General features: G+C 31.7%; 1 protein-coding gene across 5 annotated transcripts in view; it reads right to left on the bottom strand.

Annotated features, from left to right (window-relative positions):
* Positions 1 to 17,336, bottom strand: part of LOC148180218 (multiple PDZ domain protein-like) — a 268,223-nt gene that overhangs the window by 209,232 nt on the left and 41,655 nt on the right. For all 5 annotated transcript variants that reach the window (XM_088040527.1, XM_088040534.1, XM_088040552.1 and 2 more), the window contains exon 2: positions 1,596 to 1,871. In XM_088040527.1, coding sequence (XP_087896653.1) covers positions 1,596 to 1,601 — 6 coding nt within the window. In that variant the 5' untranslated portion in view covers positions 1,602 to 1,871. The remainder of the gene's footprint in view (positions 1 to 1,595; positions 1,872 to 17,336) is intronic.

Below are 17,336 nucleotides of genomic sequence, written 5' to 3'. Positions count from 1 at the left end.
ACAGTTGTCTTTAGTCTCTTTGCATGCTTTTTAAATAACTGCATCGAACCTTGTTTCCGATTTCATAAAATTAAACCTAGAAATTGATTAGTCCAATACTTGAAGGGTTTAAATTCCTGCTTATCTAAAGTGCAGCTCTTTGCTATCAGTCCACGCTCCTGTGTAAATTTTCAAAAATTTTTGGGTGTAAATCAGGCTTTCAATTCTTTAAGGAAAAAAATTAGGGGAAAACTAAATATAGCGATGTTTGAGGTTAACGAATTGTTAAAGTTGAGTGTATTAATCAATAACTAGTTAAAAATGTGTTGTAAAAGAAAGATTTTAATAGAGATTTAACAAGTTTTGGCAATGTTGTGAAAGACGATTAGCTTCTACGCATGCCACAGTTGCGTCAAGGTCAAACGCTTTTGCTGCCAATTGTTACTGATTAAAATCGCAAGGGGCTGCTGCCAACTTAATTTTTTAACGAGTGGACCGATAGTAATGAGCTCTGGTATAATTAAAACATCTGACCTCAAAATTTCTGTAAATTTGTTCACTATTTAAAGTTGTAAATCATTGCTATCGGTCAAAGTCTTTTTATTCCAAAGCACACTGGATGTTGTACACTTTTATGTTGTCAGTCAGTATTACAGTAACGGCCAAAAGTTATGACATTAATAAAATATAAGAAAATAAAAAAAATTATACTTAATGCTTTCTTTTGGAAGCCAAAATTACGTGTCTTATAAGTCTTACGGTCTGTTAACACAAATTTTCAATAGAATTTACATGAATTTCGCCTATAATTTGTCATTTTATTGACGAAAAAGAATTCACAAGTCACTTTAACCTAGTGTTAAATTTTTAAACTAAATTACAAATTTAATTTGTGTAAACTGGATATTCATAATGACAGTTTTGGCTACTTATTTTCTTTTACTTTGGAATGTATCAGCACTTTTAATTAATTGCCTACTTGATAGGTAGGCAGTAAATTAATAGCTCTGATAACGTCTTTTCAGTAGCTCGATAGATTAGTTTTTAACCCGTTTTACAATGACAAAAAAGGTGTACTAGTTACTTTCAGTCATTAATGTACAGTGTCGGCCAAAATAAAGTCGTACAGCTCTTGAACGACATTGTATTTTTTATTATAATCCAGGCCAAAAGTTAAACTGTTGAACAACTAATAAGGGCAATACTAGGCACTTAAAAATAGTTATCCTACAAGGAGCAATCTGTGCCTGCAAATAAGTTTTGAACTGATTTTTTCTAACCTAGAACTGACACATAAAAATTAAACTTTCAAAACTAACTCTTCAGTCAATAATGATTTTAATCCATTGTTGCAAATTTCTAAAGAAACTATTGCATTAGAAATTATTAATAGACTAATTAGCTATTACAACCACTTTTGGCTTCTATAACTTCTCGGCTTTGCCAAAAATATTTACAGCACACTTTGATTTACGGCTGTCAGATTCCTTTTAATACCACATCAATGCCAAGCAATTAAGTATTAATTTAACCGAATATAAGTAATGAGTTGCACATTAAAATAATTAACACTAAATTAAGTCTTTCAATCTCAAATATCGGATAAATTAACTTACCACCATGTCGATGAGGGGGACTTTAATTAGTCCGGTATTTCATGTGCGTGCCAAACAGTTTTCGATCCTTTGTGCTGCTCCGAAAACGATTTGAAAGCGGTTCCTGGTGTTGCTGCATGTTTATCAATCGATCTCCGAGCAGGAGATGAGTTTCTAAGCATGTGCTGGCAGGTCTGTTGTGTCACGTGGCTCCTTTGATATCAGTTCCGAATTTGGTATATTTCGAAAATTAACGCTCATGTTTTGATCTTGTTGGAAATCTATAATCCTGAATCCCTGTAACAATATGGAAACCATAAATAAATTTTTGTGATATTTTTCTAGTATGTATGGTGTAGGAAAAGTGTGTTGGATTGCTTTTTCATTACGTATTAATTTAACTTGATTCATAAAACCAAACATTATAAGATTTTGATTTGACAACAGATTAATTATTTCGCTACTTAATTACCTACAATTAATCATATTCTCATAAGATATTTTTTCAAACATCTAAGTTTAGTTGTTCCAATCGCTCTTAGTTTTGCAACTTTGGAGTCTCCTAAGTAAGATTAATAATAATTTCGTTCTCCGAGACATAGGAAACATTAAGAAAGTTTGTAGTAATCATATAACGTTACCACTGACTGATGGATAGTAAATTGAAAAAGTTGAACTTGAATTACATGCATTTTCCTAATAGTTAAGAAAGACATAACAGTAGAATAAAATTTGGCCCTTTTGAGATTATCGAGCATTTATTAAAATGTTTCCTTTACTTATATCTATGACTCATTTTGAACGTCGGAGCATAATTTAACCGCAGCTAAAAATCAATGTATAGTTTTAGTTTATTTAGCTTTCCTCAATTGATAGTATATCTAATCTTTTATTAATATTTAACAATTTTAGCAGTGACGACAATAATTATTAAGGTTAGAAATACATTAATTTTCCATTGTAAAACGGACGGGAAATTAAAATGAACACCCGATATCATGCGATCCATAAAATTTTTGTGCTATAGATGAACTATAGAAAGGCTATGCATTTTAAACATATGTCGACTTATTGATAAACCGTCAACTTTCTCAAATTTTCAGTTTACAATGTCAAAAATGTTGCGTATTAGTTACGACATAATTTTTTCTCAAAGCCAACTGCGAATGAAAATTTAATGCATCACATGATACGTACATGAATTGTTAATCTTAATTCTTAATCTTCTTCTTTTCTTGGATAAACAAGCAATAAGCATAAAATATCACATTACAAATTACATTACAAATGACAAGATGGACTAATATCAAAATCTAATTTATTTAAATTTATTATCAATTAAAACACTGCGTGACAGCTTTAGTATCCAAAAAACTGTTATGTTCTATATGTAGCCCACCTTTTGATAAAACATATGCCGGTAACCGCAAGTCACCACCAAATTTTATATTTAATTTTAAAAGTAAAATTTTATGACTTTGTAAGTTTTAAACATTTTTGTTTCCAAAATAAAAGTCTTTACATTGTCAAATACAAGGTGTTTATAAATGTTTCTAGCATCAAGGGTGGCTATGAAATGTCAAAGAAATTTGCCGCTCATTACAAATGTGGGTTTCGATTTTTCAACTGACATTTGTAGTTAACCTCAAACATGGAACACAGTAAGTTTTGAAAAATAAACTGTTCTAGTTGTGGTTTAAAACCTGAAAACCATAAACTTGGGCACAAAACTGTAACTGAAACGTCATGGACATAAGTAACGTTATAAATAATTTTCAAGATAGTTATATTCACTATGAAAACAAAGCGGCAAAATAGTGCACAGCAAGAATTCCAGAGCTACCCTTGATGCTAGAAACATTTATAAACACCTTGTACAATCAATTTAAAATTACTGTAAAAAAATCGAATTTTGTAATAAAGAGTAAAAAAATCGTATCAAAGTTGGCGGCTAAACAAGTTATGATTTGCATATAATTTTTTTTAATTTTAGTTCGGGAAAACGTTCGAAACAAACTCCAAAGCAAGGCAAATTCATCTGCCTGGTATATTGCTGAAGTCTGGTAGAAAATATGCTAATTTTACAGACGATTTTCACCGTTATGGATGATTGGCATGTGTCAAATGGTCAGTATGTTGGGTTGCATATTTTTCAAAACACGAATTTTAGTTGAGGGGTAGAACAGCCTTAAATCAGCAAAACATCGACAACAAACGTAATTAAATTAAACATACTTTTTTTAGATTTCGTCGTTTTGACCTCATAAAATATACAGGATATCCCAGAACTTGCGCCCCAAAAAGCAAACAAAAATCAGCAAACAACATTACGAAACACGTAATTCTAAAACAAAATAGTTTAAGATAAAAGATAATCGAGTTAAAACGAAAATATGGTAGGTATATTGCAAGCCATTTTGTAAACATGCTAACGAATCCTTGTTGCTAAATGGATAGGATTATAAGTTTGAAACGCTACATGAAAACTCTGTTCTCTGTTCAAAGATCTTGCTTGCACTATACCTTAATTTACACTTCACACTTACCACCTGGAAGAACTGGAAAAATGGCAGGCAGCAATCAAGGCAAAAAATATGAATAACCAACTTTATCCACTTGTCAACCGATAAGTATAGAAAACAAGATTAGTACAGTAGAATCCGTTAAATACGATTTTCTAGGGACCGAGCAAAAAGAGCCTTTTATGCGGGAAAACGTCTTATACGGGAAACCCAAAAAAAATTTTTAATTAAAAAAAAATTAAAGTCTTAATAAATCACATTGCAAAAAAATATTTTTACATTGCTTAGTATGTACGTAACAATTTACACAGTTCAGTGAAAACAGTTTAGTTAAAATATACATGCAAGTTGGTTTGGTGACATTTTTTTCCTTTGAACACGTAGGATTTATCTGACATCATTTTAAAACACAATCCAAATTCGTCAGCATTAAAAACGTCGCGAGGTGCGTAGTCCTTTAAGAGTTCAGGAAGCACTGTTTTTACTGCATTTTTTTTTCTTTTCGTTCAATTTTTCATTTTTTTTCGGTTTTTTAAAATGGTCCGAAGAATAGAAACCAGTAAATGAAACGTCGTCGCTATCTGCTTTTGGTTTTTTGTCTGATGATGTTGGTTGTATTGCTGTAAAATTTTTAATTTTTAAAGTGAAGATAACGCTTTTCGCTTTACACTATTTTGCGCCATTACGCCATTTTTCAAGACAACCGATTCATAACTGAGACTAACAAAATAACAAAGAGAATCAACTGACACTTGGCCCCACTATATGTAAACATTTTCTTAGAAACGAATACAAAACTGACGGCTAGACCATTAAATTTTTCTCGGAAATTTCATTCAGGGAGCGTTATAAACGGGAAATTTGTACGTCTTAAGCGAGAAAAAATACATGTAAAACGTATCCAAACGCAAGGGACCGGCATAAAAAGGCGTATTATGCGAGAAATCGTATTATCCGGGAGCGTCTTAAGCGGGTTCTACTGTATTTACTATCCTCACCTAGATGTTTCGAGTACCAACCTAAAATTATGCTGAGAATTAAGAAACCGACCTTAAGATTCCACTCATTGATGAAGTTGCCAAAAGATCGCCAGTACTCACTTTGAGAAAGCAGTGGAACACAAAAACTCAAAACAGAGGAAACCACCCAAAGAAGAGATGGTGGAAAGATATAAAAAAGAACCCAAACAGTAAAAACAAACAAAAAGCACCACTGAAAAATACAAGAGCTGATGAAAAAAAGAGGAAGAAAGAACTCACCGGAACAAGACCATCGTAGAAGCAGTCATTAAAGTAAACCATCTACAAAAGAAAAGCACCCAAGACTGAAGAAGGTTCAGCGAAAACCTCGAAAAACGCAGAAAACGGATTTTTCTGTGTTAATATATTAGTAATTTAGAAATATTATTATAATTTTCTGGGTCAAACAAAATTAAAATACAGAGTCCTAAAACGCGCAAAAGACACTTGTATTCTGAATTCTGAGAGCAAATCTACAAAAAAAAATTGATTTTACATTTGAGCAATTCGGCCTTTCACCAGTCACAAACGTTCCAAATATTAATTATTACAAATACAATGTTAGTTATATCGTGTGATCAAAAAAAAAAAATAATTGTCGGAAAAAAAAGCGTTTGTGACTGGAAAATTTGAAAATGTGACTTTTGCGATTTGGTCAATTTTAAATTACGATTACAGTAGACTCTCGATTATCCCAGTCCCGGCTATTCGAGTCTCCGCGTTATTCGAGCAACCTGTGGTTTCGAATTCCTCCGAGTTATCCCATATAATCCGAAAATTTATCGGAGTTTTTCTAGAAAATGAATGATTTACACAAAAAACGCCGTATTTGGTCTGGCGTCTTGATTGTTCTTGGAATTGCAGTTCCGTATACGTATGCATTTCTAATATAACTGCGATGTAACTGATAGCCCAGTCAATAAAGACAATAAAATCGATATAATTCTAAAAGTTTTAAAATTTTTGGCAATTGTACAACAGATAAAAACAATAATTGTTGATTTTTTGTGTAACATTTTTTTTTTATTTCAAACAGTCTTCGCATTATCCGAGTTTTTTCTTATCCGAGCAAGAGTTGATCCACATAATATGATCCACGCTCGGATAATCGAGAGTCTACTGTACATTCTTTTGCAGATTCACTTTTAGGGCTAAACATGAATTCTGTGACTAATATAAGTAAAATATAATTTTGTTATCAAAAAACTGGTTAAACAAAGATTGTTCTACAGGTGTCCGGAAAGTCGCGCACCACAGTAAAACTGTATTATCGGACAATGCCATAGATCACCGGAAAAATGTTAAAAAAAATCCGTGTGTTCAATTTTTTGAGATATGAGGGATTGAAGAGTAAAAGTTTAATGCCAAAATTAACGATTTCTGAGCAATAATTTTAGGTTCAAATAAATTTGTTATCTAAAGGACATTTGGCGCAAAGGCAGGGTTCAGAAAAAATTGGAAAAATCTTGTAAGAAATGCCTGAAAAATGTTAACAAAATTTTTGAATCATAATCTCGATTAGTGTGGCATCGTTCACATAAAACCATAGTTACATTACTCGTTCATGAACCAACCTGATTAACGCCAACAATACAACAGCAACGTTACTATGGCTTTGAATACTAGAAATTTAAATTATTGGGGGAACAGTTCAGCAATGTTGCCATTTTCCTAATTTTCTTTTGGCCCTCCTGCGAAAACAGAGAGGAATTTTTTTTAACATTTTTTAAATACTCTAGGGGATCACCCAATTACCCCCTTTCAAGGTGGTGCGTCACTTTCCGGACAACCTGTATTTTCAGTAATTGCCCGGCGCATCCACCATTTTTGTAAATTAATAAAACAATACTCATATTAATATGAGACTTTCTGTAAGACGTCAAAAATTAAGACAAAACTAGCAATATCGCACCTCCCCGCTAACATCTGTTTTACTTGACCTCGACTGATTTGTTACCTTTAGCTTATTAGGGTGAAATATCGGTAGTTGCCCATCATAAATCATCTAAGGGACAGTTTGCGACTTAGAAGCAATTATCCAAAATTAAAAATATTTAAAAAAATTATTTTTATTTCATTTTCATGATTTTGGCAATAAAACGAACGTAATAGGTTAAGTTTGCCACCGATTCCTCAATTTTGATTTTTGAAAAACGTAGTTTTTCTCGTTTAAATCACATATGGTTAGCACTACATTCAAACCTCAATTTGAAGCGCCCCGTTTCCTCTACAAGTACAAAAAATAATTTTTATAGCTTCATAATTAATAGCGATTTTGACCTGGGACACTAGTGTTGGCGAACCCTGTACATAGTAAAAGATTTGAATTTGTTTTTGGCAGCTAAACGCAACAGTGACAGTGAAATGAAGACGAAAAATGATTTTAAATATTCCATTATTTATGATTTACTACAAATTTAGAAAATAATCGCAAATTTTGTTGTTCGTCCTGAGCATATCTCGTTCCTTCTTAACATTATCATTATGATAAAAAAATTGAATGGTGTCAACAAACACAGAATGTGATTGCAAACAGGCAGCAAAGTTGAATACAACTTGATCGAAAACCTATTAACTATAGCCCGTTGATTCATACAGGTGTCCCAGAACTCGCGCCCCAGAGAAAAAGGGCTTATGGAGGCAACAATTTTGAACCAAAATTTCGAAACTATAATTTTTTAATTCAAAAAATAACCGAGATAAGACAAAAAAACTGTAGCCAATCCTGAAGCTAAACAGAATTTGGAAATCGGTAACTATGGACACATACTATCATCCATTGGTCAGATGAATATTAGACTCTCGTTGCCTAGGAAATTGGGATAGCCTTTTACTCCACTTCTCGAATAAGCTCAATCCCGAAGATTGGTCATTAACCTTTTATCAATTCTCGAATACTATTAAACTTAGTCAATTTTTGTTTTGAAATTTACCATCTGTATTGCTGTCGGCACCCTCCCTTGCTCTATGGGGCGCGAGTTCTGGGACACCCTATATAGTAGCGACGATTGATCTTGCAGTTGGATCAAATTCACATTAGCAATCCTCAAGTTTGTAACCCGAAAAAAGGAAATTTAAAAGACTAGATTTTAAAATGACAATGCGCAGTTTAACGTTTCATTTGTTGTCAGTTGTGGGGTGAAAAAATGCTCCTCAACACTTGATATTAATAAATCAATAGAATTTAACATGATATTGTTACATTTTGTAATTGAAGTATTCTACTAGGAAATTCTGCAACAACCAACGTGTCAATTATTATAGTTTTAGTCCACATCAGGAATTTTAAATTTTGGGGGTTATTTAGTAACTTTTTCAATTTCAATGTATCTGCCAGGTTTGCTCCATGATGTCACTATTTGTAAATCTAGGGGTTACACTAGTAACCATCGGAAGAGGCAATCAGGGTTATCTTTGTAATTAAACAATTGATCGTGTTCTCTTTATTGATTTTTTTTTTCGGCAATCGTTTAATTTTAGGTACAATTAATGCATAATTTGTCAGCTGAAAACTGAAATCATGCATTAAAGTGGGCTATTAATGAATGATTTTATGTGTTTATTTGTAGGCAACCAATAACACACGCAATTCAAATGAAATCTGGGTTTACTAATACCAAATCAAAACGACGATTTCACATGAGACTCCTAGTTCGATAGACATCGTTTGGAATGACACTTAAATTTGACAACTGCGGACACACTAACCTCACTTAGTTTTTGTATATTTGGTTGCATAACCACATTTGTACAATTTTTTGTGGGGAATTTTTCAATAATAGATCACCGAAAAAGTTTTATAACTAACTCTATGGTTAATGGGCGACTAATAATCTCGCTTATTAACGGCACTCGCTACGTTCCTGCCGGTTAAAATCGATCAATTATTAATAGCTTTCATTAACCAACTTGTTTGTTAAATAGCTATTAACACCTTATCTGGTTCGCTAAAATTGCATGAAAAAGCCCAAAATTATTCTAAACGCTGATAAAATCTTCCATTTGATCTCTTTAAACATTACAATTATACATAATCACATTTGCAATTGACAGCGAATAATGTTATTCCACTCGCCTTGCAATTCAATAGAAAAGGAGTGTTTATGCGTTTTGTTTTCTTTTAATGAAGACACAGAATATAGCACAGAGCGAATGTTATTTATTATTATTACTCCTAAATAAATTTGATTAAATGAGATACAAACCGCTATTTGCAGTTTAACAAATTTAGAATTTGGCTAATGTCATTATTTTAACAAATTCCTCCTTTCGCACTAAAAATATTACCAATTTTTGTTAACAACCCAAACATACACACCCTTCGCCATTAAAAAATGGTAGCTTTTATAAACCCTAAATAAATCATAGAAAATTTTACCATGTTAAAATATCAACTTTACGCATCGATTACAAGAATTTATATCACTGATTTACAAACTGTCAGTTGGCAGTTGAAAATTTCGGCTAAATCGGCAAAAACCAGTAAAAAGTTGAATATACTTACCTCAAATGCAATGCAGGTATGTCACAACAGCCGTTGCTGTTAATTTAAAATCCGAGCATGCAAAGTGATCAGTTTTAGTTTGACGGTTATTATTTTTTAAAACGTAAAATAGCATATTAAAACATAAAACAAATTTCATAAGGCAAATTTTACGGCACGAATCCAAGTTTATAAAACGAGCGACAAAGTCGCGAATTTTATAAAGGATCAGTGGCATAATAATAACCATATGAATAATTTTTTTATACTACTTTTCCTAATTTGTTGTGTAACACAACTAATTCCGCTATTTTCGTATTCGTTTTGAATGTTTTAATATCTCATTTCGACATATTATAATGCTATAATAGCTTTGTTTCCATGGCAAAGTGGAAATGTTTAAAATACAATTAGGAACACATTATTTTAAAGGTAAAATAAGTCGTATCAACAGACTTTTGCAACAATTCGCAACAAATCTGTTACAGATATAACTGTGCTAACAAGACGATGTTAAATATTAATACTGTGGTGAGTGAAGAGTTATTCATGGTTATCGACTAGTTATCAGTTATCACAGTACATAATACAAAACGTGATAATTCCCCTGAATTCCAATGCTGGTGCTTTTGATAACTCAATCTGATAGAACTGTCAAATAGCTGTAAGTTTATTTTCAAAAGTTCGATATAATAATAACACCTATAATGACTAAACCGTGTTATGGGCGGATGGATTTCTCGATAAGCCGATTGCGTTTCAATCGGAATAAAAACGACTGTCAACTCATGTTGCTTATTAATTTCTCTTTATATTGTTAACGGTGCCACAGATCGGCTAAGCTCACAAAAGCTTCATGATCAGAGCACCAAAGGCAGTATTAAATTGTTTTTTACCTGTAATTTAAAGAATAATAAGTTAATAATAAAACGTATTTCAGTTAAATTCCGTTTATTAAATTATTTTCCACCTCGATGCTGCTGTTCGACGCTGCTGCCTTCTAAAAATTATAGCAGATTATTCCCACATGAGAAAAAAGCAAATCCCCAAAGAAGTTGATATTAATTTTGGTTTGGTCTTCAACATCCTAAAGATTAACCGATTATAATCCATATCTTGTAATTAAAGTATTCAGCAGAGCACGATTTTAATCCCTCAGTTTAGCGAATTTGTTGGGTTTATTATTCGCCGTTTGACGTTCTCGTTGTAATTTTTGTCATTAGTACGATCATTATATAGTAACATTTTGAGTAAAGTTGTCTACGATGTGTATAATGTGTTGCCTAAATATGCAAACATTTCGGGCGTGAACATCAAATGGACACTCGCATGACTTGTTAAAACTTGATTATATCATCATTAACGCGTATTGCTGAATAAAACTTCATTACAGAAAGAAAACTAAGAACTGTCATAATTATGAGTGTTAAGATAAAGCATAATTGTGCTGTTTTTAAGGGTTAACAAGGTAAATCATTGTTGTGCTTTCTCCTATTTCGAGCAACACAATCTGACCTAGCTTTGCCTGGAGGCGCACTTTAAATGTTTTAAGGGTGTAGCTCCAAAGTCAAATAGGATTATACGACTACTTTTTCACAAAGGACTTACTCGGCTTTATTTACATAAGCATTAACATATTAAAATATTTTTTAATTATGCTCTAGATAATTCTTGAAATAATGTCTACAAACTAAAATGACATACATATATGTATTTGACTTCCTTTACTAACGTAAAAAATATTTTATTTCGACGAGCGTTGAACTTTTTTTGGACATTATAATACAAATAATTTTAAAAAAGATTTTAGTGAACCTTCTGGTACAAAAATCGATCGTTGATCAATTGATTATGTTGCAAAGATATGCATCTTCTTGACTTCTCATTCACGTAAGCTATAGCAGAACGGCTTAAATCTTTCATACTCTTATTTTTATAAAATATAACTTACGTGTAATCAGAATTACAAGAAAAATCTGTTTAGCTTTCACTCATCGTGTTTTGTGTGTCAAATTAAAGTTGTTGACATTTTTTCCTTGGCAACTCCAAAACTGACGACTGGATTAAATTCAGGCTATTCAGATACAGAATTTCAGTGCGTTCTTAAAAAGAGACCGACATGAAAGGCCCTCCTTGGCATCTAAGAGAAACTTTTGATATAAGGTTCTTTACTTTTATAAATTAGCTTAAGTTCAATTGATAGTTTATACATTTTTTTTTTAAATAAAAATAACAAGTTTCATAAAAAATCAGCCTTCGACTTCGGCATATCCATAGATATGGCTCACGCATGAAAAAAGGTGCTATTTTAGCTACTTGGTATATAAAATTATATTTTGAATGCACGTAGTTCACTTTATTTTGTGCACTCAATGCGGCGTCGAAATCTCCAAAAAAATGCAAAATGTTGTTACAAGTCAATAGGTTTAACAGGCGATTTGTAACAATATCAAAAGTCACCAAAATGAGTAAACCGAATGAAAAATGAATGTTGTAATGTAGCATCATTATACAGGTGTCCCAGAACTCGCGCCCCTGAAAGCAAGGGAGGGTGTCGACTGCAATACAAAGAATAAATTTCAAAACAAAAATTAACTAAGTTTAATAGTATTCGAGAAAGGATAAAAAAATAACAATCAATCCCGAAAGCTTATTCGAGAAGTGGAGTAGATCATCCCAATTTCCTAGGCAACGAAAGTGTAATGCTCATCTGACCAATGAATGATATGTAGTATGTGTCCATAGTTACCGATTTTCAAATTCTGTTCAGCTTCGGGATTGGCTACCGTTTTTTCGTCTTATCTCAATTATTTTTTGAGATAAAAAATTTTAGTTTCAAAATTTTGGTTCAGAATAATAATACTCAATAAGCCCTTTCTCTCTAGGGCGCGAGTTCTGGGACATCCTCTATACCTAACGGGTTGTCCAATGAGTATATTATATAACGTATTTTTTCATTATACTATCGGCGACACCGAAATGTGAACGACTTTTTCGTTGTCATGGATTTTTCTCTGAATTTCCATAATGTCAATCAAACTTTGACCAGTGGCGTTCTTTTTGATTTTTCTCTAAACATTTTATTTTACGTATACCACTCTTACTAATCAGCAGCCACTACTCTTAGCGACCGATTTTCATCAAATTTTGCAATAGCTCTTGCTTTTTCGACAGTTCAATGTTTAGCCGATTTTAACTACCTACTGTCATCAATTGTCGTCACCTATGATTTAAAGTGAAAATTACGCTAAACAATTTTGCCGTACACATTTAGATGTCGTCGATAGTACATCATTATACATACATGGGGTGGGTTGACATAATAATTTATGTCTTACCGTTTAATTATTGGCTCCTTATGGCTCGGATTTGCGGTACGTTAGAGGTACAATTACGCCCTAGGGCAGTAAGGTGTCATAGCAACCTCACAACAAACAGCGACTGGCTACGAATCGACTTGCTTTATTTGCCCATCATATTCAAATTGCATTTAAACTTAATTATCATCAAACTATATAAATAAACTGGTTGTTATGTTTTTTTTTGTCTTTAATTCTCCGTTTTGCGGCTGTAACACATTCATGCTTTGCAGTTCGCTGCGTTGCATAGCCATGCACTGTGCGCGCGTGTTTTTTTGAGGTTATGTCAAATGGGTTATCCACGTTGTGACTTTTTCCTATTCTTTATCGTATAAATCTTTAGATTTTGTTGGCAATAAACTTTCAGTGGCTTTTGCAGCGTTTTCAACAATTTTAGATGAAATTTTACCAGCCATCTTTAGGCCCGGTATTTCAGTACTTGGTTAAACCTAGAATTTTTGGTTAACTTGTTTGAAGCGTATTTCAGTGTTGGGTTACACTCATTCGATGGTTAAATTTCTTGGTCAGTTGACCAAGGTAGCGAGGGTGGGTTAACCCAAATTTATTGCGCGCGCATTTTGAGATTTCTTCAAATTCAGTTGTAATCTGGCATATCTGGCATTACAAGATTTGTAATTAATTCCGAAATTTTAATGAGGGCCTTTGGGATAATGTACTCTGCGTCACATGAAAAATATTTGATACCTAATATTAAACTTGAATGTAAGTCGAATTTGATCTGTTTGTTGCGAAGTTTGGAGTTTGTTGAGTTTGTTAAGTTATAACTTTATTGTGTATAAAATAACATTATTGAAAATAATAACACTGCGCGACAAATTTAACTAATTTTGAATACCGTTTTTAAAAGTTGGTAATTTGTGACCAAATAATATCTTTTTGTCGAAATTTTTGTATCAGGTACAGATTACAACTTGTTTAGCAGCTAACTTTGATGCAAATTTTTACGCTCACAAAAATTTGTTCTTTTTACACTAATTTTAAATTAATTGTATTAGAGTAGTGTAAAAAATTTTAATTTGAAAACAAAAAAGTAAGTTTAATACGTACACAGTCATAATTTACTTGATTTCAAAATTAGTATTTTTGAAAAGATATGCCCATAACATTCATACGCGACATGATATGTCTTATAAAAATGTGGGTTACTTGTTATTGCATTTATTAGTTTTTAAATCTTGTTACGCAGTGTCATGAGTGCAAAGCGTGGCGTTCGATCAAAAAATCTCTACACACGAGAAATTGTGACACTCGTCAATTTGGTGCGTTAAAACATCAGAATAAATCAGAATCTAATCTGATTCCAACTAAGTTGACAGCCTGCTGACCGTTAACACCACAAGAAGTACTACCAACATACAAAAATTGTTGGTTAGTTAACCGAAATATCTTATCCCACCGTTTTGGCACTGAAATACGCCTTCTTGGTTAACTTTCTGGTAAACATTTAACCATGGTTTGTTAACCTTGTTTTTAACCAAGTACTGAAATACCGCCTTAATACGCTTTCAATTGTTTTGTAAAGCGTTCTAAGATTAATTTCATTGACATGATACTAGATTATTTTAGTAACAATAAAAATAATGCTAATAATATAGTTCCTAGTAACTAACGAATTAACTAATGATTAATACATTATAAATCAACTGCTATAGTATTTTGTGGTTTCAATTATCGCAAATAAACAGTGTAGAAATCGGAAACTGTATATAAATAAAGTATATAAAGCCATTAGTGATTAAAATGATTAAATCTTTAAACTAACACAAAACGACATGTAAAGTATTTTTTATAAAGTCTTTTTGTAGATTCAAGAACAGAAATTGGTATTTGTGGAGAAAAATTTATTTATTTTTGAAAAATCAAAATTTATTGGTAAGACATAAAACGTTGTACGTACCACGGGCATAACTTGATGTTTATGTACTATCGCGGAATCAAAATTTCAAACATCAAATTGATTGATGTTTAAAAATTGTAAATTGTCCTTTATCTTTATAACCTTAAAATTTATAAACGACAAAGCAAGTGTCAGAAATTTATTTTGTATGTCAGTCACAATGACAATAAAGCTTGCTTCACATTGTCATGCCAAAAAGTGATGTTCGAAATTTTGATTCCGCGATAGTATCTCGGGCAACTTACAAAGTCTCGGCCCGAAGGCCCTCGACCTTGTAATCTAGTTGCCCTCGAACATAAACATCCACATTATGCCCTTAATATATAAATAACTATTAATGAAATTTAGTAAATCTCACAACTAATTTGACGATTGGTGACATTTGATTAAAGGTCAGATGTTGTGACAAATCACGACTTGTGAGTCAAATGTCATTTTAACATGATGTTAAATACTTAATCAAAATTAAAAAGTTAATGTAGCTTATGTAATTCGGTCTATGAGTAACAGAACGTCATACTCATTAGACAACTAAAATAAGTCATTTAATTGTTCCTTAACACGGTCGTAAATAGTAAAGCCAGTTTACAGAAGCTATGTTAAATCTTTAATTTCGATTAAATACTTAACATCATGTTAAAGTGACATATGATTATTTTCCCGCCAATCAAATGTCACCAATCGTCAAATTAGTTTAGAGATTGACTTAATTGCAATTAAATTATTGTGTAAACCGGCTTGTAATGTATTATATTATTAGAGGTACGAATTAAGCTTTTTGTATTGAATCCAGACAATTGCCGCCGAGGCAATGCCATTTGGTTGAAAAAGAAAAAGCAATTCTGCTCCGAATAATACATATACCTAGGTATACTATTTTTCTTCAAGCATTTTCAATTTGAATTGCCGGCGCAAGTCATGATCTCTATTTAATTGAGTTCAATTTTAAAGATCTTTCAAAATCATTGTCACTTTTATCAATATTTATATTACAATTAATACGACACTCATCGACGTTTATCACTTTTATTGACATTTGACCTGGAATTAAAACTCCCACTGACAGACAGAAATGTCAAATAAATGCCTGTCAAATTGCGCTACAGTATTAGTTGCTATTAGCTACACTATTAGCGATTGGACCCCAACATTATTTTATTAATATTAGTAATACAGGGTGATTTTTTAAAAACGGCAGGCGTTGTAGAATTTTTATTTATGAACCGATTTCAAAAATTAAAAAACAAATTAAATGGTTTTTAATTTACTATTAACTGATGAATTTAAAAATTTTCTTAATGTCTTAGTATCTTTTGGGCGATATTCAACTTTCGTATTTTAAATTAGCACCCATATTTTTTTTGCATAATTTGGAAGATATTAATTTTCTTGATTTAGAAATGTGTAATATGCTCTACTTTTACAAAAAAAAATATTTTTTAAAAAATTATCAAAATTGAAAAAATCGGCAATAAAAGTTAATAAAATCTAGGTGCGTGGTGTCAATTGTGCAATGAAAAAAACGGGATGGCGTTTCAACAGTATTTTAATTAAATTAGGTAGATGTTTTTTCTGATTTGTAATTATCAATAATTTCAAAAACAATTGCCAATCCTTTCTGTTATTTGCTGCTTGTTGACATTACAATAATGATAGTGTGTTATATTATAGCACGCACCTACATTTTATTAACTTTTATTGCCTAAATTTTTTCATTTTTGATAATTTTTTTAAAAATATTTTTTGTAAAAGTAGAAAATACTACATATTTCTGAGTCAAGAAAATTAATTTTTTCAAAATACGAAAAAAAAAAATGGGTGCCAATTTAAAATAAGAAAATTGAATATTGCCCAAAAGATACTAAGACGATTAGAAAAATTCTAAAATCATCAGTTTATAATAAATTAAAAATCATTTAATTTGTTTTTTAAATTTTTAAAATCGGCTCATAAATAAAAAGTCTACAACGCCTGCCGTTTTTAAAAAATCAACCTGTATAATGTAAACATTGATTAACTGCAAAATTTCTATATGGGATGTTGTGTATCATTATACGAAAATTTTGTTATGCTTGAAGAAAAAAATAAATTAGGTATTGTATCTATGAATAAACACGGTATTAATTTATAAATCAACTATCGGGGTAAAATAAAAGAAAAATAAAACAGTAAATGTAACTTTTAATTAACCCTAAACAAACCTTTCCGAGGGATGCGCAACATTTAATAGGCGTTTTTGATTAATTACTCCTTTCACTTTTTTTTTCGAGCTACTCAGTGTCGTTCCATTTTAACACCCTTGCTTCTTTGTCCCTTTAATAAATTAAAATTCTCAACCCTGCCAAATTATTAAATTAATAAACTAAATTGACGGGGTTGGTTTAATTAAGTGTATTTGTAACACAGCATACCTAAATGATCTTATTGATTCCGAAAATTCAACAAGTATGTTCTTTAGGAC

Source organism: Gnatocerus cornutus, chromosome 1 (assembly GCF_029298725.1).
Source record: "Gnatocerus cornutus isolate USDA-ARS CGAHR chromosome 1, icGnaCorn1.1, whole genome shotgun sequence".
Taxonomy (NCBI): Eukaryota; Metazoa; Arthropoda; class Insecta; order Coleoptera; family Tenebrionidae; genus Gnatocerus; species Gnatocerus cornutus.
This window is presented reverse-complemented; position numbering and strand designations above follow the sequence as displayed.